Source organism: Papaver somniferum, chromosome 5, assembly GCF_003573695.1.
Source record: "Papaver somniferum cultivar HN1 chromosome 5, ASM357369v1, whole genome shotgun sequence".
Taxonomy (NCBI): Eukaryota; Viridiplantae; Streptophyta; class Magnoliopsida; order Ranunculales; family Papaveraceae; genus Papaver; species Papaver somniferum.
The window spans coordinates 214,042,442-214,066,375 of NC_039362.1; the positions used below are offsets into that span (position 1 = coordinate 214,042,442).

The 23,934-nt window shown below is 35.4% G+C and overlaps 1 protein-coding gene across 1 annotated transcript; it reads right to left on the reverse strand.

Moving 5' to 3' along the window:
* Positions 1-454: 454 nt before the first annotated feature.
* Positions 455-4,806, reverse strand: LOC113280765 (ankyrin repeat-containing protein At5g02620-like). Its single transcript, XM_026529350.1, has 3 exons — positions 4,017-4,806; positions 1,241-1,797; positions 455-1,021 (listed from the first exon to the last, which is right to left on the reverse strand). Exons 1-3 carry the CDS (start codon positions 4,804-4,806, stop codon positions 455-457), a joined length of 1,914 nt encoding a protein of 637 aa, XP_026385135.1.
* Between the last annotated feature and the right edge of the window lie 19,128 nt (positions 4,807-23,934).

Consider the following 23,934-nt stretch of genomic DNA (forward strand, 5'->3'; position numbering starts at 1 on the left):
GAGTCTACTTCCTAGCAACTGATTCAGATGAATCAACATGCACGATTAGATGTTTGTCACTGATCAAGTGCCCCGTTCTTGTTCTCGTCTGTGTTGTCCAATGATTGTCAGGTGGGGTATCACTAGTAAAATCCCTGCTATAATGGTTGATGCTGAATTGTGCTAGTTTGATGTATACAATCCTAGCCGATACGTGTTCGTTTTTCGTTGTACTCTACAAAATTGTTTACATGACTTAAAACTAGAAACGCGTGTTCATAGTTGATGTTCCTAAACTAGACAAACCTTCCATCTTAAAAGAAGACATTCAATTTAGTAAAAATTGGAATAAACAGAGTAAATATACTCTTCAAATGGTTCAAATTACACAATAAACGTCTTCACTTCAAAATATTTCAGTTAGGTAATGTTTTGCAACATTGAAGTATCAATCTGAAACGGGCCAGGATCATCATCAACCTTTGTGCCAATTAACATCATCTTGTTTCACCCATTTCAGTATCTTGTAAATCAAAAAGAAAGATAAAATAAAGAAGACGCTACCAAGAATACAAACAGGAATTGCAAGTCCAGGCAAGTGGCTTAACACCGTATAGTTTCCAGTCACAAATGCCACCATCATTGCGAGAATAGCAAGCACGTTGCAGTGAAGTGTCATAAAAAGTAGGGTACCTTTCTTGAATTCATCAGGTTCTCTTAAAATTATTGATATTATTTTCCCCACAAATTGGATTAAAATTGCCAGAGCAGAGAGAACCATGGCCAAACTGTTAGAAACTATGAACACGATGAAAGACGGTTTATCAGCCAGTAAGGCCATGCCTTCGTCGGGTCCGTGGTCGTTGTAACCTCCAGGTAAAGTAAAATTAGCTGCAAATGCAACAGTTGCTATGAGTGCTGACACCACCAGAAGGGTTTGGTTATAATACTCCATTTGTTCACTCTTCATTTTATTTACTTCTTTAATCTCGGCTGCTTCTTCAGCTTCGGTTCTCTCAGCTGCTTTTCTGTATTTTTCACTCTGGTTTCAAAGTTCTTATTAGTCGCACATGGAATCAGACTCAATTAGCTAATTTTGGCGTATGCATGTTTATTTACTGTACGTAGCTGGACTGAGGTTTGTTATTCCAAATTATAAACATAAATCACTGGATAAATAAAAGCTTAATGTAAAATGGATCTCGACTAGGTCACATACTAATAAGAACCTTTTTAGAGTAGAGAAAAGAGAGATCCGTACCTGTTTATTAAGAGGAGTCTCGTACGACTTAAAGCTGATCCCGTAAGCCGAGGACCGGCTTCTCCAGATCCCCCGCATTCTGGCGTTAGAATCGAGAATTTTAAAGAACTCAGTATTTATTTGAGCAGGTGTGCGTCCGTATTTATTTTTCGTTCCTATGATTGCGTTCACCGCCAAATCTAAGTTAATCTCTTTTAGAACGAATTCCAATACATAGGAATTATTATTTTGAGCAGCAATATGAAGAAAATTATCTCCCCGGTTGTCCACCACTCCCCAGCAATCCATGCAGTGCCGAAGCATAATTTTCATTATCTCTTTAATACCCTGAGATTCTGTAATACTCGAAGGTCCAACATCTGCTGCTGCAGCGTGATGGAGGGCTGTCATGCCATCTTTATCAGATATATAACAAACAGATGGATCGACTTCCATCACCGCATCGACGAACTCACTGTTACGGGAATGGACTGCATAATGAAGTGCCGTACGCCCATTTATATCGACTTCTTTCACTATGTGCCTCAATAGATGGACAATATTTGAATAATTATTCCCTGTGACAAATAATTTACGGGGAAAATTATTTGTAGCCCAAATCATATTTTTTGTTTATCCAAAACCCATCATTAAAATTCTATATATAGAAAATCCATAATAAACTATAATTAGATTTGTTTACTAAAATAACCTTTTACTTATCTAATCAAATTAGTTTTCATTTTTTTAAAAGGAAAATATTAGTAAAAGTCGTGATAAAAGTCCTGAAAAATCTCCTAAATTAACTTCCTTTTCAACTCTCCTAAAATAACTCCTTAAAAATCTCCCATTAATTAATGGGTGAAGAAACTCTCCAAAACTAGAATTTTCACATTCAAAAACTAAATAATTTATCGACTGTTAATCTTAAATTTAAGGATATATGAATCAATATTGGAACTTTTTAAATTATCTGGATCAGGATCTCTTCTTATCGGCAATCGCTCATCAGGGCAACCCGTATGAAGCAAAATTTCATCCACACATATGTGATGGTCAAGAAGACATAAGCCCATCCAATGTTCGGATGATTATTTCTTTAGTGGTGATTTCTCCGTCCGGTCAATTTCCAATTTGACCGAGTGTAACTAACTTTTTTATCTGTTTTCTTTCTATTCTTTTTTTAAAATCGAAAGCAAATGAGAAATTGGGTTAATTTCCCAAATATTTTTAAAACATGGTTCTAATGGACGAGTAAAAATTACTATGAGTGAAATGGACACCAAAAAATAAGAAAAAGTATTTGAAAATGAGTAGGATGAAACTGTTTACATCCTGGCTATTTTTACATTCTCGTCCATCTAAACAGTATCAAATTTTATATGTCTTTTTCACCCACAAATTCTCGTTATTGGGTTAATGACCAATTTTATGAAAGGAAATCCGGTTATTGCTTACTTTTCTAATATATCCTTTTTTTTAAAAAAAATTGAAGGCAAATCCGATTATTGACTTTTCTAATATATCCAAAAATATATTGTATATACTAAAGTTTTGTATGTCAGGTCAGCTTATAAATCACTAACAGTGCACGCTTTGTTGGTCAGGTCAAATTTTATAGGTCTAGATTTATAGACTTTCCTTGGTGGAAAAATATCTACAAACCTTTAAAACCATAAGAGTTACCCTAATAACATTTCAAATTTACGAGTATATAAATCAATATGAAAGCTTAATTATTATTTTTGTTAATAGCAAAAGAATATGGGAGCTTAATTAATTCGCAAATGCTAAAGGAACCGACAGGAAATTCCGAGTTGTGTCTCGATTTTAAGAGAGTTGTGGAACCCGCCACATACAAAAGTGACCCCCAGTTAGCTCCTGTGGCCATGGGTACCGTAACTTTATGAGAATCCAGACATAACTCCAATTTTCCAGTCGGCATGCATTGTTGGACTGGATGGCCAATCGGCCTAACGGTAGATAACGGACAAAGCCGGCTATTAATGTCAAGCCTCACACCATCGAGTAAAGTACCAAAAATACTATTGACACTCTACGCACACACACACACCACCTGCATTGTTTTCTACTACTATATTATAGAAAGTAATATTTGTATTTGTTTTAATAAAAATTCATCTGGCATGTGCGCACAATATATATGTGCAGTGGTACAAATAAGTGTGTTTTTAGATGGTCATATTTTGGTCATCTAGATGCTGCCAAGTCAGTAGACATGGGACTTGATTTGGGTGCATCAAGTGAACGTGGGAAAGACTTGATCTATTTCTCCAACGGGCAAAAACCCATTCACTATAACGTGTATTTAGTGGTGGTTGGATCTGGGATGATTTGTTATAAGTTGTACCACTTCTTTTGGGAGTGGAGAGAAATTAGGTAGAGTGGGTTGAAAACGTACTGTTTTCGTTTTCTATAAATGCCCTAGTTTCTACTAAGCAAATCACTATGTCACAGTAAACCAACCGATCTCCCCACCTCTAATATATTCTCTCTTATTTTCTTTCGTTGTCTCTCTGTTTGTTTTCACTGTGTTTTGTTTCTCCCTAATCAATATTCCAGATCCAATATGTATACCATCTCCCTAATTAATTCCGAAAGATGCGGCCTAGAGTCTTAGAAGACTCTTTCTGGAAACTCAATAGCTCGGACAGGTTTTGCAAGTGTATTAATTTGGAGAGTAAAGAAACTAACAAACAATAGAGACCCATTTCGACAATTGGAAAACTAGAAAAGTTTTTGGGGTTAGATGCTTACTAAATATATAGTAATATACCTTCAAAGGAGGAGTTGGAGAAGGAACGTTGCAGCGCTAGTGCATGTAACACTGTACGTCCACCCGGGGCACCATAACTTTGAGTTGGACGAATCTTGAGTATATGTTCCACAAGAGTTGAAGTTCCGAAGCTGACAGCCAGGTAGAGTGGAGTCTCGCCGGAATCGTTGGCAAGATAATCAAAACCTGGGTCTGCTCTTATCAACAACTGCGGTATCCTAGACTCGGCTTGATAGCGAATCGCCTCGTGAAGCGCTGTATTATTCATTTTGTTTGCAATTCTCACAAGTTGCTCCACATTCATTTTAGTTGCACCATTTTCAGCTTCCGGTAGTAATTCTGTCATTGTTACACCCTTTTCGACATCAATATGGACACACTCTTCATCTCCCCTTTGATTATAATGATCTATCGCTTGATAATCTCGGCCTGCGTGATTCAGAAATAGCCTCACTATTTCCTCTGACCCCATCCTCACTGCTATATGTAAGGGAGTATCTCCATTCATGTTTTGTTGCATTAACATCTCCAACGATTTAGATGAACCGCATTGCTTAAATATCTCTTTTACTAAGGTCTCTGTTTCTGATAGCTGCACGGCAACGTGTAGGGAATTGTTGTTGAAATGGTTTTGGCGGAGAAGAGGGTTATCAACGTCGAACTCATCCGATTTTGGAGCTGTTATCACCAGCAGTTGTTTCAGGGAATCAATATCCCCTGATTTTATCGCTTCATACAAACTGGAATGATCTGTACTAGTTTGTTCGATTCTAGAACTAGAACTCGCCATTTCTAGATCTATAGTGATAGTGGGAGCTAGAAACTCTTTAGTTGTGATCAGATGGGTATATCAGTATATGTGTGTGTATAAATATATATATATGGCAAAAATAACCCCAAAATGTGAAGATAGTGCCGTACATGTCAACAATCCTTATATACACAGTATAATATTAGTAGTTATTAGGTAGGAATTGAAAGGAAGCTCATTTCCAAAGACTCCCTCCACACTACAGAAACATTAAAAACATTGTGTAGTATAAGGATTAAATTTCTCTTTTCACGTTCTTATCCACATCGAATATTTCCAACTAATCCATCATCCATCAAATGAAGAGAGAATATATTGACAACAAAATCCGAGACAGATAATGGATACATAACTTGACTGAAATAAATGTGGATTGATTCTTCCCTATTAAGGAAACTTTATGGAAGTGGAGCTTTCACTTTTATGGAAATCGCTAAAAAAGAAGAAAAAGTGAGATGTCAATTTTGGCAAATAGGATTGTTATTTCTTGTTTCCATAGCTTTTTTCCTGAAAAAGTAGAATGTGCGAGTAGGATGTTATTCCCAAATTTGGTATTCTTTTTACTCCTGATAATTTTGGCAAGTGGCAACTATACTAGTCATAAATCTCATGGATTATATTTCTTTTGCTTTTCTTTTATTAAAAGCAAGCTCTTAATTTTGGCAACTATGCTTCAAAAAAAAAAAAATTACGGCTCCACTACAAGTGATTCAGAGAGGATCATGGGAGTTATGCTCACACTCCAACATAACTGGACGTTTTTAAGGTAAGTTATTGTAAATAGTCGGTGGAAATTTGGGTAGCAGAGGATGGAAATAGAGAATATGAAATAATGTTATATCACTTTTTTCAAAGCACCGTAATTTTTTCAGTAATTTTTTCCACCCTTCATCTCCAACATATGCTTTCGAAAAACATTCATTAATAGGAAGAGAGGTGTCTGTAGTGGCTGCATCACAAAGTGACTGCCTACGTACCCGAGTGGAATAAGCATCATCTTAGAAATATAGAATATAAGCATAGTTCAGACAACTTAATCATTGATTTCTTGGAAAAGTTAAATCAATGGTTGTGGTTGTTAACATCAATACCGTATCACTAATTTTTCATAATAAATATTTTATTAGTTTTAAACCATAAATATCTTTTAATTATCTTCATAAGTAAACTTTAATAACATATTTTATTAATCTTCATTATGAATATCTTCTTAAATCAGAAATTGTTAGAGTACTGCTCGGTCGAACTCGCAAGCGTTACTATCTCAAGCTTGTTTGTCAAGTTTAGTTGATCAAAACTATATACTTGATTTCTACTCTACTTATAGTCATGTCTCGGATTAGGATAGAACATGTAGTTGAGCTTTAAACTTCACGACGTTCACCAATTGAAGAATAAGATCTATTTAAGAGCTTGGAGGAACTTCATCAACAAAAGGTATGTGGAGACTAAAACTTATCTATAAGTCAGAAGTCTATTCTATTATATTTTCTAGTGAGACTAAGTCAGATAGCTATATATACTTTGTGTTATACAATTGGAATTTCGAGTTGAGTATATCTCGTATATCTATTTCTCGAAATACAAATTGGAAGCTTTCTCTCTTTATCTTAAGTTCATCATCTACTTGACGAGTTGGAAATAAATTATTTGTTGGAAACTAGATATTAAGACAAGATGATCATGTGAAAATTACCTTGAACATCTTACATGATTTGTGTGACAGAGTCATTTGATGTTAACTCGGGAAGTTTCGTATTGATCAGTTATCACTTGAAAATTACTTGAAGCTAGTGGTATGTGTAAGGTTACCATTATCATCTTCCAAGGATGTTTTAATGTTTAAATGAGAGTTTTAGAACTACTACCAATGTCTGGAAACAACACAGTATGTGTACCTAGTATGCGAACTGTGAAGTTGCTAGTTCAGGTCCTGAAATCTAGTTGGCGTACCTAATATGCAAATGAGTTTACCTGCGAAAAGGTCCGGAACTCTTGTTTGCGTACCTAGTATGCGAACGGGTTTACCTAAGTCTGGTCCGGAATTGTTGTTTGTGTACCCAGTTTGCGAACACATTGGTTAATTCCTAAAGAACTCAGTTTCGTTTGCGAACTTAAGTCCCTAGAACGGTTGATGATTTAAGGTATGCGAATTAACTTTGCAAACCGTGGCATTATGGTCATGAATTGGTTCTTGTATAAGTACTTTGTACAATTACAAACCAAACCGATTTTGCTTCATGATTGATTGACCATCATATTTGGTGGATATTTCTATGAAATAGTGAACATTTGAACAACTCTCTTGAAACACATTTATATTCATTTGATTACCTATCATGATTGTTTGATCATCCTATTTGATCTAAAAGTGTTAGATGAATATGGATAAGTTTCGATTGCGAACTAATGTCCCATGAACGGTTAATGACTTAAGGTATGCGAATTAACTTTGCAAACTGTGGCATTATGGTTCTTGTATAAGTACTTTATACAATTACAAACTAAACCTATTTTGCTTCATGATTGATTGATCATCATATTTGATGGATACTTCTATGAAATAGTGAACATTTGAACAACTCTCTTGAAACATATTTATATTCATTTGATTATATATCATGATTGATTGATCATCTTATTTGATCTAAAAGTGTTAGATGAATATGGCTAAGTTGAAAGTGTTCATATGGATAACTTCAATTAACTGTTATCGAGCGAATTTGTTATACACGTTTAGGTACGGGTACCCATATCTAAACATATGTATATTTCATTTGTGTGTATCAAGCTAAGACCATCTAACGGTGGAGACTAATTACTTAATTTCTAAGAAGACTTAGATTGAATCTTAAATAGGGAGTTCATCTAATGGTGAATATGAATTGCTTTCTTACTAAGTTATCTTAGTTTTGATTGTAAGAAACCCTGATTTGAAATACTATATAAGGTAGAATTATAGCATCTGGGACACCTAATCCGACACTCCGTGTGTCCTAGCTGCAAACTAGAGTCGATTCTCCATTAACCAAGGTTTTTAGTTCTTCTGATAAACCATTCTAGGGTTAACGACTTGAAGACTTCATTTGGGAATCGTGAAGCCATGTCTAACTATTTTACTTTGTAGTTGCATATCTTGATTTTACACTTTCTATCGTATTTAGTTTAATCTTCTCTAAGGTTCTCTCGAGATTTATCTCTGACAGGTAAGATACTAGAAATCACAAAGTTCTTCGTCTCAGACTTTGCGGTTCCGCAATAACTTCTTCTATCACCATAGAGATAAGTTATTGTGAGGTGACTAATATTTCTAGGATGCTCTCCGTGAGTATAAGACCGTATTATTAGTTGATTCATGTTCACCTTGATCTTTGAATCAAAAGACAAAACAAAAAGAATAAAGGATAGGCATATCTGTGGGAGACAAATTTGTTTATAAGTCTTTGAATTTGCGTCGTAACAACTCTTAGTTATGGGTGAAATCATCTAAGAAAATCAAATGCGCAGGGTCTTGTGAGATTCAAGAGGCGTAAGGAACGCGACTGTACGTTAATCAGTGTGAGGCTTGCTTAGGGATCAACTACATTCCAATCCGAAGTTAACTTGTAGTAGGCTAGAGTATGTAGTGGATTAATACAATGTGGTGTACAAATCTTATTAGGTCCCGTGGTTTTTCTGCATTTACGGTTTCCTCGTTAATAAAATTTCTAGAGTCTGTGTTATTTATTTTCCGCATTATATTTTCTTTATATAATTAAAATACCACGGGTTGTGCGTAGTTCAATCACAGTTGATAATTCGAACCCTTGTTCGTTGGATACTGACTTAATTGACACTCATATTGGTCTTTGGTACCATCCAAATTATTCTCATAACAATCAGTCTACAAATTTCTATTTGTTAGTTTTAATGATTGCATTGAAAAAGAGATAAAGTTTTTTGATATATTTCCTGATTGAGCTCAGTAACTTGGTGCTCTGAATAATTGTATTAGAGTTTAGTCCATACAAATTTCCGAACGAAATAGTTGGGTGTGGTTATTGTACCGCCCACATTTTTAAATGGTATCATAGCAGACAAACACGCTAAGACCTCATAAGTCTGTGTTTTTTGCAATATGATTACCATATGGCCAGAAACATTCAGACTTGTTTCAAAGTTTGGATTCACTTGAGAAAACTCCCACATCTTTATCGTTACCCAAAATTATGGATAACTAGGAAACACGCCTGGATAAACAGTTAGATGAACTTTCAGATGAAAGTGATTCGGATGTTGATAAAGATGTTTATGAAGAAGTCTTGCAATATATCAAGTTGTTTAACCATCTTTTAAAGAAAAGAAGTCAACAACATGTCTGATTGATTGTCTGACTCCTCTCTGTCAAGAAAACAAGAAAAGGAGAAAAATCTTTAAAGGTTATGATTGTGGATCTAATTAATCTCTTACAATCCCTTCCTAAAGATCGCGAAGAAGATGTGTGTTCAAAAAATTCTGAATGTGAAAATCTTCGTCGAAATCTATTTGTGTTGGAAGAAAAACTTGCAGAATCTGAAGCAAGGTGTAACTCTCAACAAAGTTGTTTCAGTGACATAGAAGTGTTTTTATTTCTTGATAAAGATAATTAGAGGATGACCTAACTGTTGCTCGTGATAAGGTCAGACTTTTGAAAGAAAACTTGAAAAAGTTTAACTTTAGCTCAACCAAATTAACCACTATGCTATAGGATCATATAGACACGGGGATTGGGATATAAGGAAATAGACGCTCCGAGTATTAGTAGGATTAGTTTTGTGAAGGCTAGTATAAATTCCCAACAGAATATCCTCACTATGTAAGAAGTAAAAAAAATCTACCACCGGCAGTTGAAGTTCAAGAGAACAAGGTTCGTAAACCTCTGAAACCAGCTCACAAGAGTTCAGGGAAAAATTATGTTGTCACTACTGTGGAAACAAAAGTCATCTTTAAAGACATTGTCATTTTCGCTTGCGGAATGAGAAACTTCATAACATCCTTGTTTGGGTGTCTAAGGAAGTTATCAAACCTGTATTTCACACCACTGGTTGTGATTGTCCAATTTTTAGGCAAAGAAAGAGTTGTGATGAGCCAACTTTTGGTTGTAAAAGTAATTCAAAACCTTTTCACAATTGTAACAATTTCCAAATGGATAATGTTGTAAGGACAGACATCTGCTTCGATACTTTAAAAAGGGAAAAGGTTAATCTGCGAAAAGGAAGTCTTCCTGAATTACCTTCTAAGTTTGAAGAAAGCATTGGAAAGAAAGGCTCTTTTGTTCCTGAATACGTTCACATTAACAATCGTGTTTCGAAACTCAAGTCCAGTATCAACAGACTCAAACGCAGTATTATGAAGGAAAAGAGGGCGGCAACATCAGGTATCTCTTGTTCTTTTCCAGTTAATTCTCTTGAGACTAATACTTTTGTATTCAGGTTATTTATCAAGAATGTAAGGGAAAGAATGTCAACATTGTTGGTGAGCAAAATACTGATGAAGATACAACTTTACTACTCTTGTTTGTGCCTCTTTCATTGAGACCATGTGAGGATGCACAACATTTTCAAGAAGACATCTCCTTCTTGACAAAGTGGTCATTGTTGTACTTATGTTCCTTTTTAAATAAAATGATGATCATCCTACTGTTGAGCCTTGCTCCGGTAAACCTATAATGAGTATCATCAACAACTTTTTATTTAGATAATAATCTTAGTTGCAAACAATGAAAAGTTCTAATAAGTCTTGCCTTACGAACATGTTTTTAATGCTTTTCTAAAAAACGTTCTCGGGCTTCGTTGATTTTATGGTAATGAATAATTTTTTTTATTCACATCCATAAATGGCCCGTGTGCAAGGTTCATGATCGTCGTTGGGTTTCAATACCGATGAATATGTGTCTCTAGCGTTTAAATTCTTATGAAAAACATATATATTCTTAAGATTGATTCTCTAATCTCTTAAGGTATATGAACGTTCCGAAACCGCAAGAAATTTTCTTGTAATATCATGAAGAACACTATGAATGGAAACCAAAGGAAGATGAAACTGAGGATGGGAAGGTTATTGAGCTTCATGAGAATCCTCCCATCATAACCTATTATTATGCATGCGATCATGAAGGCAACAGGCCCGTTCAGATGTCATCTTGTCACTGCAACAAAGAACCTTGATTTTCTGAAGACTGAACTGAAGAAAGCAACTAATGATCTTACCCTAACTACTCTTGAGTGTTCCTTGAGTCTTCTAATAGGGTTTTGTTAAATAATGTCTAGGAAACTTCTTTGAATTTATTCTTATGTTTAAGAAGGATAACTAGGGTTTGGTATATCCAATATTGTGATTACACTCCAACGATTTTCATCTTGTAATATCTCCAATCATTTTCACCTTGTAATGTTTTTAGATTTTTTTTTATTTAATTCTAAGTCGTTTGGAAGATGATTTTTTGCATTATTTAATCTTTTGATTTTATATATTTTAATTGCTTATGAGATATGTGCCTTTATGTTCATGAACTGGGTTATTGTCTCATAAATTATCAAAGTTAAGTCTATTATGTCTTTATGAATATATTAATAAAAGATATAATGAACTTGTTGAGAAATTTCGCAGTATTATTGATCTTTCCCTGATCTACTTTTATGTGAAAGTATTGTATTTACTCCGTAAGTTTTCTTATGTGAGTGATTTCCGGTTTAATTAATCATTAAAATATTCTTGAGGTTAATTTATTCGTGGTTTACTGGATACAAATCCATGTGATTTATTAATGTCCAAATAAATCCTTTTTTTCTTGTAAAAGTAAGGTCGCTCATGTTGTTCTCTCGGGAATGACATCAAATGAGATAGATTTGTTAAATGAACTTGTGCTTAATTGCCATATCTTTGTGAGGAGTGCGGCTGTGGAATATTTTAGGAGTTAACTTGTATCTTAATAAACTCCTTGATGAATACACTAAGTTTCGACTATGTTAAATCGTTGAAACAATTGATATCTTCTCTTTTGGTCATGAATTATCTTTTCTGAATTCATTATGAACCTGTAGTTTTCGTACCTTTGCCAATTTATATTGACAAAAAGGAGGAGAATTATTCAGTAGTTCATACTACATACATACGATTTACATATCATTATATAAGGGGGAGTGCATTCCATTCTAAGATGGAAGTATTGACTAAGAGGGAGTGATACATATCATCATAGTATTATTTCAATGGTATGATACAATTGGACTTTGAGTTAGAGAATTATACTATTCTTAGAGCATTGCTCGGTCGAACTCGCATGCGTTGCTATCTCAAGCATGTTTGCCAATGTTAGTGATCAAAACTGTAAGTCTTGATTTCTAGTCTATTATAGCTAAGTCTCGGACTAGGATAAAAAGTGTAATTGAGCTCAAGGACTTCATGGCGATTCATCATACAAGTAGAAGAACTACTCAAAGAACCGGTGGAACTTCTCGACAAAAAGGTATGTGAAGACTTGAACTTATCTATCACTCAAAATTCTATCTACTATATCTCCTACTTTTTGAGACAAGAAGTTGTATTCTATATATATATATATATATACTTTGATTATACACATTTGGTATTTTGAGCCGAGTATACCTCACCTATCTATATCTCGAAATATGATTTGGTAAGCTTTTCTCTTTAACCAAGTTTATATTTACCATGTGACGAAAGTCATGATATGTTTCAATCATCTTGAAAATTGCTTTGATGAGAAATGGTGTAACAAATATATAACGTCGTCTAAGAATGTTTCAATGGTTGAAATGAGAGTTTAGATTACATAACCAATGGTGGACATAAGCATTTTTGTGGAAACACATTTATGTATAAGTCTTATTCCTTGAACCAAATTTGCGAACTTTGTTGATCAAGAAAATTGGAAGAATGGCGTGACCTAAGTACGCGAACTGCCGAAGTACTCAAACCCGAGAATTTCTGCTAGAGTTGAAAAACTACTTACGTGAAACTAAGTCCGCGAACTCAGTCCGTGAACCGGCGAAGTTCTCATACACGAGAATTTCTGCTGGAATTTGTAAACTCTGCCCGGTAACTTAATCCCGCGAACCTAGTCTGCGAACTTGAGAAGGTTATATATCTGAAGATGATTTATGAACTTAAACTTAAAAAGACTAAGGTATGCAGTTTCCAAGCCGTGGTTATAAAAGTTCATGAATCTATTCGAGTGAATCAAATCATCTTTGCTTCAATTGTGTCTTGTGTAGTACATGAGATTTTCTTGCAATTGAACAACTCTCTAACTAGTTCATTTGAAATTATTTGAACTAGTTATGGTGAAGAAGAACGTGGTTGATATGTAATTCACATATGGATAACCATTTGGTTAACTATTGTTGAACCAACAAGTGCATACTTTTGCGTACGGTTAACAAACCTAGAAGCGTGCATTGTCAAGTGTGTGTAACAAGCTAAGTTTTCGATCTAACGGTTGAGAAATATTATCTTGAATCTAAATCAGGTTTTCATCTAACGGTGGATATTGATTGTTTTGTTACCAAGGTAACTTAAATGCAAACCCTGATTTGAAAGACTATATAAGGGGAACTCTAGTACCTGTGCAAAACTAATCCCCACACCTCACATGTGATACTAGTTTGCATACTAGAGTCGGTTCTCCTTTAACCTTTGGTTTTCTTCTTCTAAAACCAGGTAAACTACTTAAAGACTTCATTGGGATTGTGAATCCAGACCGATACTAATTTTATCGTAGTTGTGTGATCTGATCTTGCATCTTCTATCGTACGAGTACAATCAGATTGATTGGCTTGAGATTAATATCTCCGATAGGCAAGATATAAAAAGTAATCACAAACATCTTCGTCTCATTGTTTATGATTCAGCAACATCTTGTTTCGCCACCATATGATTAATATTGTTGTGAGGTGATTGACAACTCTAGGCTGTTCTTCGGGAATATAAGACAGGATTATCAATTGGTTCCTGTTCACCTTGATTATTATCAAAAGACATAACAAAACCTTTTAGGGTTTATCTGTGGGAGACAGATTGATCCTTTGATAGACTTGTCTGTGTGAGACAGATTTGTTTATTATCAAGTCTTCGACTTTGGGTCGTAGCAACTCTTAGTTGTGGGTGAGATCAGCTAAGGGAATCAAGTGCGCAGTATCCTGCTAGGATCATATGCGTAGGGAGTACAACTGTACCTTGGATCAGTGGGAGACTGATTGGGGTTCAACTACAGTCCAGTCCGAAGTTAACTTGGAGTAGGCTAGTGTATGTAGCGGCTTAATACCGCGTGTGTTCAATCTGAACTAGGTCCCGGGGTTTTTCTACATTTGCGGTTTCCTCATTAACAAAATTTCTGGTGTCTGTGCTAAAACTATTTCCGAATTATATTTGTTTATATAATTGAAGTAAATACGACCTTCGATTGTTGATTGATATTCATTGATCCTTGGATATTGGTCTTTGGCATACCATCCAAGTTATTCCTTGTATTTGATTAGAACTCGCAGTTCTTGCTTGAGTAAATCAAATCAAGAAGAGAGATATAAAATCGTTCGTATACTTTTAATTGATTGAGTCTTGTTGACTCTCTTAAAAGTATATTCGAGTTTGTCCATACAGATTGCTAAGAAAAATATTGGGTGGTGTTGTTAGACCCCCGATTTTTCAATTGGTATCAAAGCAGGAAACACGTCAAAGACCTTACAAGTCTGTCTTTGTAGCGATCTGATTATGGACGAGTCTATCTCTAATAACGTACCAGTTCAGAAATTACCAGATGATTCTAAAAGCTTGGATTCACCTGAGAGAACTGTCACATCTAAGTCAATATCTAAACATTCTCTATGTAAAAACTGTTGATTGGGAAACTCTCCTAGAATAACAGTTGGATGAACTTTCTGATGAAGGTGATTAAGATATTGATAGAGATGTTGATGAGGAATTCTCAGATTATGTTAATTTTTTGGATTCGTGGAATATGAAGAAGATTACAACTTCTCATGTCTCACCTCCTTTGACTCCCCTATGGCGAGAAAGCAAGAAATTGAGAAGATGTTACACATGTGTTTATTTTTCGAATCGTTCTAACGAATCGATCCTCAAGGATTCTGAGGAAAACCTATGTATGAAGTCATTTGAATGTGATAATCTTTATCAAAAGTACTTTTTGTTGGAAGATAAACTTGCAGAATCTGAAGCAAGGTTTAACTCTCAACAAATTAGTTTTGATGATAGAGAAAGTGCTTGTCTCGCTCGAGAAAAACTCCTTGAGGCTGATTTAGCTGCTGCTCTTGATAAAATCAAGATGTTGGAAGATGACTTGCAAAATTTCAATACTAGTTCAAGCAAATTAACCACTATGCTAGGAGGAAGTAAAAATCATCGTGATACACGAGGATTGGGCTATAAGGGAATAGATGCTCCAAGTATTAGCAAAGAGGTAAAATTTGTCAAGGATAGTGATTCTTCTCAACAAAAGGTTTCCACTGACGGAAAAAGTGAAATAACTTCACCGGCAATTAAGGTTCGAAAGATAAAAGTATATCAACCTCCAATGTCAGCACATACGGATCGAGGTAAGAACATTCCTTATGTTTGCCACTATTGCGGAAATAAAGGTCACTTAGAAAGGAGATGTCATTTTCGTATAAGGAATGAGAAACTTCATGATGTTCTTTTTTGGGCATCACAAGAAGTTTGGAAACCAAGATCATATATTAAGGCTAATCCCCTTAATGCTACAGGTTGTAACTGTCCAACCTTTAGGCAAAGGAGTCAGTGTTGTGATAAAACTACTTTTGCCTATAAATGTCATACGAATCCTTTTCACAATCGTAATAGTTATCAAAAGGATAAATTTGTAAATACGAAGACAAGATCCGATGTTCCCAGTTGGAGAAAGACTAACCTGCAAAAGAATAGTAAATCCAATCCTCTTTCGAGAAATGTTGAAGAGAGTAACGGAAAGAAGGTTCAGGTTATTTCTAAACGCACTCATAAGTGGGTTCCAAAGAAAATCAATGACACTTTGAGTGTGAAAAGGAATGATTTCCCAGAAAATTCCATGACTATGGAGAAGGCAGTATCCATGATGAACTTAAAGAGTTCTTTGGAAAGATGGATTTGGATGTGAAAGGTTTTAAAAGTGATATCTTTCATGATAATCCAAAAGTCACTTGTGGTGAGCAAGAAATTGTTCATCTCAACACAACTTGAGTGTTTTTTAAGTGCATCCTCACCAAGGAATGCCCTGTTATGTATATAGTAAGGGAAGCACGAATATTGGGGTGCAGAGATTATGTTTGGTAAGGATGTAGAATTCAATTGGATTCATCTAAAAAGGTATGTCTATAAACTTGAGAAAGATTTGTGCTTTTATTTGCTTAGAGAACTTATAATGATTCACGTACCTTTCTTATCGTTCTTTTCTACCTAACTTGATCTATGTTTAAGGTTATTAAATTTTTAGGTTTGAAAATAATAGTTTGGGATGTTTGGACTTCATGGTACACCTATCAGGTTTGCATAACATCTTTTAAAATCAAAATCCAGGGGTTTAAGTTCGCGGACTTGAATTGTTTGCAAACCCGTATGCAAACTTGATGTCGATATTCGCTAAACTTGGTTTGGCCGTAACTTCTTCGTCCGAACTCGGATTAACCTCATTCTTTTTGGAATCTCTTCCTCATTGAATTACCTTCAAAATGGAGATGAGAAACCTTGAATTTGGATGAGTTAAGATTAGTATTTGTCATATCTCTTGTTTTTGAGTGTTTTGCTCCGTTTCGTCGCACTTGTTCCACTTCTATTGGACTTGGGCACTTGGATTCATGGAGTAGTACTATTATAAGATCATTTGTAGCTTTTAAAAGAATGTTGTTGGTGAATCACAAAGAAGGAAGTTGAAGAATGGGCAGTAGTTGCATTACTATGGGATTCTTGAATGTTCACAATCATTTTATGTGAACTATGGTGCATGGTCGTTAATGATTTTGTATGTTCTTATTTGTTAAGAAAATCTTTTTATATGCCCTTGGTAGCTATTATTGGTGTAAATCCATGCTAAAAAATTTATTCTACCCTGTAAAGACAAATCGTCTTGTATGTGCATTATGAGTTTGTCTTGATGCCTAGGAAACTTCTTATGAGAATTTATTCTTATTTTTGAGAAGTATAACTAGAGTTTGGAATAGCCATTATTGTGATTACACATATCTATGTCCAACGTTTTCATCTTCATGTTTTTAGATTTATTGGTTTAATTTCTAAAAATGTTTGGAACATGATTTTTGCAGTATTAATCTGTATGGTTTCATATATTGCAATATTGTTATGGGATAGGTGTGTTTACGTCCGTGAACTTGATTGTCCCATACTTTGTCAAAAGTAAAGTCGTTCGTGAGTTGATGAAAGAATTAATTGAATTTTGACAAATACAAAAGTTAAGCCTATTATGTCAATTTTTGATGGAAGATAGGTTAAAATATTTTGTATTCAAGGATTATGTCTATTGGATGTCATTTTGCAAATGGTGATGGAAAATAAAATGATTCCTTGATTATTCCACGGTATTAGGTCGATCTCCGATCCACAATTTTTGTACATACTTTGTTGTGCCATAAGGTTTCTTATGTTGAGCTCTATCGACTGAGTCATTGTTTTGGCATGATTGTTGTTCCATGAGATACTTTGTGTCGAATTGATTACTTTTTTGATTAGTTTGGTTGTGTATTTCTATTAGATTAATTATGGGTTTTCTTGTGATTAATCTAATTGAGTGTTTTTAAGTCTCCATAAGTTTACTTGTGTTGAGCATTTCCGATTAAGTTAATCATGGGTTCTCTTATGATTAATTTAATTGAGTATTTTGGATTCAAATTCATACTTGTATGTGATTTATTATGTCCAATAAAAATAAATCCTTCTTTTCTTTCGAAATTAAGGTCGCTCTTGTTGTTCTTCCGGGAATGACATCAAATGGGGGAGAGTTCTTTTGAACTTATGCTTAATGGTCATATCTTGAGGGGTGTGCGACTGTGGAACTTTAGAGGAGTTATCTTGTATATTTAAACTCATTGATGAATGCATTTAGGTTCGGCTTTATGATTGCATCTAAATTAGTTGGTATGTATTTTTTCCTTTTGTCATGAAATGTCTCTCTCGGAAATTTCATTATGATCCCGTTCTTGTACCTTTGCCAATTTTATTGACAAAAAGGGGGAGAATTAATATGTAGTTCACACTACAAATGCATATGGTTTTCGGATCATTGTGTAAGGGGGAGTGGTTTCCATGTGAGATGGAGTATTGACTAAGGGGGAGTGATACATATCACCATAGTATTATTGTTGAAGTTGTGATACAATTGAACTTTGACCCTGTGTAATAATACTATGACATTGTACAAGAATGATCGAGAACTATGTTTTCTCATTGTTATAGATACGGATCTTCAACAAAGGTGATACTAAACTTATAACCTTTGGGATCATTGGGGTACTTGGAAGTGACGAAGATTTCGAGGAATGTTGAAGATTAGACATGTGGAATAGGAGCTACTAAAGTTTCTTTATCTTTTTTGTATTCCATATGTATTGATAGTTTTGTCACTACAATTGACAAAGAGGGGGATTGTTAGAGCATTTCTCGGTAGAACTCCCATGCGTTGATATCTCAAGCATGTTTGTCAATGTTAGTGATCAAAAATATAAGTCTTGATTTCTAGTCTATTATAGCTAAGTCTCGGACTAGGATAGAAAGTGTAGTTGATCTCAAGGACTTCATGGCGATTCATCATACAAGTAGAAGAACTACTCAAGGAACCGGTGGAACTTCTCGACAAAAAGGTATGTGAAGACTTGAACTTATCTATTACTCAAAAATCTATCTACTCTATCTCATACTCTTTGAGACAAGAAGTCGTATGCTATATATAGACTTTGATTATACACATTTGGTATTTCGAGCCGAGTATACCTCGCCTATCTATATCTCGAAATATAAGTTGTAATATTTTATCTTTAACCAAGTTTATCTTTACCATGTGACGAAAGTCATGATATGTTTTAATCATCTTGAAAATTGCTTTGACGAGAAATGGTGTAACAACTATATAACGTCCTCTAAGAATGTTTTAATGGTTGAAATGAGAGTTTAGATTACATAACCAATGGTGGACATAAGCATTGTTGTGGAAACACATTTATGTATAAGCCCTATTCCTTGAACCAAAGTTTGCGAACTTTGTTGATCAAGAGAACCGGAAGAATGGCGTGAGCCAAGTCCCCGAACTCAGTCCGCGAACTGCCGAAGTTCTCAAACCCGAGAATTTTTGCTGGAGTTGACAAACTACATGAGTGAAACTAAGTCCGCGAACTCAGTCCGCGAACCCATTCCGGGAACCGACGAAGTTCTCATAACCGAGAGTTTCTCCTGGAGTTTGTAAACTCTGCCTGGTAACTTAAGTCCGCGAACCTAGTCTGCGAACTTGAGAAGGTTATATATCTAAAGATGATTTCTGAACTTAAACTTAAAAAGACTAAGGAATGCAGTTTGCAAACCATGGCTATAAAAGTTCATGAACCGATTCGATTGAATCAAATCATCTTTGCTTCAATTGTGTCTTGTGTAGTACATGAGATTTCCTTGCAATTGAACAACTCTCTAACTAGTTCATTTGAAATCATTTGAACTAGTTATGGTGAAGAAGAACGTGGTTCATATGGAATGCTCATATGGCTAACCATTTGTTTAACTATTGTTGAACCAAAAAGTGCATAGTTTGGGTACGGTTAACAAACCTAGAAGCGTGCATTGTCAAGTGTGTGTAACAAGATAAGTTTTCGATCTAACGGTTGAGAGATATTAGCTTGAATCTAAATCAGGTTTTCATCTAACGGTGGATATTGATTTCTTTGTTACCAAGGTAACTTAAATGCAAACCCTGATTTGAAAGACTATATAAGGGGAACTCTAGTATCTGTGCAAAACTAATCCCCACACCTCACTGTGATACAAGTTTGCATACTAGAGTCGGTTCTCCTTTAACATTTGGTTTTCTTCTTCTAAAACCAGGTTAACGACTTAAAGACTTCATTGGGATTGTAAAGCCAGACCGATACTACTTTTATCATAGTTGTGTGATCTGATCTTGTATCTTCTATCGTACGAGTACAATCATATTGATTGGCTTGAGATTAATATCTCTGATAGGCAAGATATAAAAAGTAATCACAAACATCTTCGTCTCATTGTTTGTGATTCCGCAACATCTTGTTTCACTACCATGCAATTAAGATTGTTGTGAGGGGATTGATAACTCTAGGCTGTTCTTCGGGAATATAAGACCAGATTATCAATTGGTTCATGTTCACCTTGATTATTATCAAAAGACGAAACAAAACCTTTTAGGGTTTATATGTGGGAGACAAACTGATCCTTTAATAGACTTGTCTGTGTGAGACAGATTTGTTTATTGTCAAGTCTTCGACTTTGGGTCGTAGCAACTCTTAGTTGTGGGTGAGATCAGCTAAGGGAATCAAGTATGCAGTATCCTGCTGGGATCAGATGCGTAGGGAGTACAATTGTACCTTGGATCAGTGGGAGACGGATTGGGTTCAACTACAGTCCAGTTCGAAGTTAGCTTGGAGTAGGCTAGTGTCTGTAGCGGCTTAATACAATGTGTGTTCAATCTGAACTAGGTCCCGGGGTATTTCTACATTTGCGGTTTCCTCATTAACAAAATTTATAGTGTCTGTGTTATTTCTATTTCCGCATTATATTTGTTTATATAATTGAAATAATACAGGTTGTGCGTTTGAATCAATCCATTGGAAATCCGACCTTCGGTTGTTGATTGATCCTTGGATATTGGTCTTTGGTACCATCCAAGTTATTCTTTGTATTTGATTAGAACTCGCAGTTCTTGCTTGAGTAAATCAAATCAAGAAGAGAGATATAAACTCGTTGATATGCTTTTAATTGATTGAGTCTTGTTGATTCTCTTAAAAGTATATTCGAGTTTGTCCATACAGATTGCTAAGCAAAATATTGGGTGGTGTTGTTAGACCCCGGATTTTTCAACCATTGTAATGAATAACAATGATTGGGAACCTCTGTTTTCTAATCGTTATTGCTACGGATCTTCGACAACAATGATGTTGAGTTGAACACCTTCAGAATCGCTCGAGTACTTGGAGTAACGAAGAATTCAAGGAAAGTTGAAAAGCCAAGGAAATTAAGCATGATAGATCATAAGCTACAAAGTTTTATTTATTTTGTAATCCATATGTATTGATAGTTTTGTCACTAAAATTGACAAAAGGGTAGAGTGTTAGAGCACTGCTCAGTCGCTCAAGTTTAGTTGATCAAAACTATATACTTGATTTCTAGTCTACTTACAGCCATGTCTCGGATTAGGATAGAATGTGTAGTTGGGATTTAGACTTCACAGAGTTCACCAATTGAAGAAGAAGATCTACTGAAGATCTTGGAGGAACTTCATCAACAAAAGGTATGTGGAGACTAAAACTTATCTATCACTCAGAAGTCTATTTTATTTTATCTTCTAATGAGACTAAGTCGTATAGCTATATAGACATTGTGTTATACATAATTGAAATCTCGAAGTGGGTATATCTGTATATCTATTTCTCTAAATACAAGTTGGAAGATTTCTAGCTTTAGCTTAAGTTCATCATCTACTTGACGAGTTTAATTGGAAACAATTTATTTGTTGGAAACTAGATATTAAGTCAAGATGATCATGTGAAAATTATTTTGAACATCTTACATGATTTGTGTGAGACAGTCATTTGATGTTAACTCGGGAAGTTTCGTATTGATCAGTTAATCACTTGAAAATTACTTGAAGCTAGTGGTATATGTAAGATTACCATTGTCATATTCCAAGGATGGTTCACTAATTAAATGAGAGTTTTATAACTACTACCAATGTCTGGAAACAACACAGTATGCGTACGTAGTATGCGAACTGTGAAGTGTTAGTTCTGGTCCGGAACTCTAGTTGGCGTACCTAGTATGCGAAGGAGTTTACCTGCGAAAAGGTCTGAAAGTCTTGTTTGCGTACTTAGTATGCGAACGGGTTTACCTGAGCCAGGTCCGGAATTATTGTTCGTGTACCCAGTTTGCGAACACAATGGTTAAGTTCTAAAATCGGTAAGTATGAAAACTCATACTCATGAATTAACTCAGTTTCGTTTGCGAAATCAGTTTGCGAACTAAATTCCCTGAAACGATTAAGAGCATCTCCAACAGAAGGTGCAAAAAATCCTACGCGGATTTATTATTTAGTCCTTTTATTTATGGGGTCTATCCAAAGAGAAAATTTAGGACCTTATGTATAGAAAACTATCTCCAATAATAGAGGTTTTTGTTCCTTGGAATTAATTTTTAAAGAGAAAACATTTGACGTGGAGGTGCATCCGAAGGTGTAGTTAACACTTTCTTCTATACCTTCTTATTTAGTATGGCACCCCTCCTAATAAATAGGACATACTGTTGGAGCTGATTTTAGTTTAAATGGGGTCTAAAATCCTATGTGTCATATAAAAATAAAATTATGACCTTCTATTGGAGATGCTCTAATGATTTAAGGTATGCAAATTAACTTTGCAAACCATGGAATTATGTTCATGAATTGGTTCTTGTATAAGTACTTTGTACAATTACGAACCAAACCGATTTTGCTTCAAATGTTTCAAGGATATTTTTATATGAAATAGTGAATGTTGATACATGAAAAATACCTCCCCTTAAGGGGTTTGGATATAACCCTAAGTAAGTAGGAAAAGCCTAGTATAAAGAGTGGGGACTTGGGGACTAGGCCCAATCCTAGTGGAGTGGCTCCCTTGACAAAGGGGATAAGTAAGGAATTAGATAAAAAGGAAGAGGTTATGTTAAGGAAAGGATGGCATTAGAAGTAATTAAGGAGTTTTAGGACATGTGGCAAGATATCATAAAAGTAAAGGGCTTTTGGAAAGTCTATGTAAGGAAGGACAAAGTACAATGGAAGGGAAACTATCTCTCATACTATTCCTAGAAACTGAGGTCACATGGTGTACTAGGGCGGGTTGAACCTAAACCGAATTCTGGTATTAACATTTGGCGACGACACCCAAAGGCTCGTGCCTAGACTACCATGACCCATCTAGGAACCGCCAACCCAAGTACGGTGGAAAATCAACCAACCAATCGTCCCATCAATATGAACGAGGTAACAATAGAAGACGGGGATAACGAGGAAGAAGCACTAGAGCAAAACGATATCGAACAACCGAGAATAGGCACCCCCCCAAAGCAAAGAGAAGGATGTAACACATGAGGAGAACACACAAGTAACCCAGCGACCAAAGTCCCCATCCCCAGTTTTGCAGGATATGCAGGAGGAGCTGGAAGAACGATCGCAAAGAAGACATGATCTAGGAAAATGGATAGCACAAGCTGTAATAGCAGGCCAAAACACTCGTGGAGAAACAATAAGGGGCAAGGGATATCAGAACGTTAGATCGAAAAAAATGTCGCAAGAGGAAATGAAAAAAATACTTTGAACAAAACTACCATGTAGTAAAACTAGACAACCATCGCCTCACAAGTAACCCATACCCGGCAGACATTCTAGAATATCAATATCCCGATGACTATACCTCTCCAAAATTCAAGACATATAATGGGCAAGGAAATGCGCGGGAGCACCTTAGCCGATTCATCTCGGCAATGAATGATAAGTCTCCGATGAGAAGCTGTGTTTAAAGGAATTCCTAAATCATTGACGGGAACAACATTCACTTGATTCGACAACCTGAAAGCGGGGAGTATGGATTCCTGGTCGACCAGGTCCTCGCTGTTTCTTGGGAAGTTCTATTCAGCCAAGCAAAAAGTCACGTCGATAGATTTAATTAGAAACGACCAGCGAATAGGAAAAGAGGTAGGAAAATATATTATGAGATTCCGACGAATGGCGTTGGACTGTCATGAAGACATCAGCGAAGAAGCGCTTGTGGAAATATGAGTATGGGGAATGGTGCCATCCTTTAAAGGAAACCTAATAAACCAAATATCCCACAATTA

Excerpts from the sequence above, each read along its gene's own strand:
- LOC113280765 (XM_026529350.1), bottom strand. The coding sequence starts at position 4,806 with ATGGCGAGTTCTAGTTCTAGAATCGAACAAACTAGTACAGATCATTCC. Across the intron at positions 1,798-4,016 it reads CTCCAACTCCTCCTTTGAAG|GGAATAATTATTCAAATATT; the intron begins GTATATTACTAT and ends TATTTGTCACAG. Across the intron at positions 1,022-1,240 it reads AGACTCCTCTTAATAAACAG|AGTGAAAAATACAGAAAAGC; the intron begins GTACGGATCTCT and ends CTTTGAAACCAG.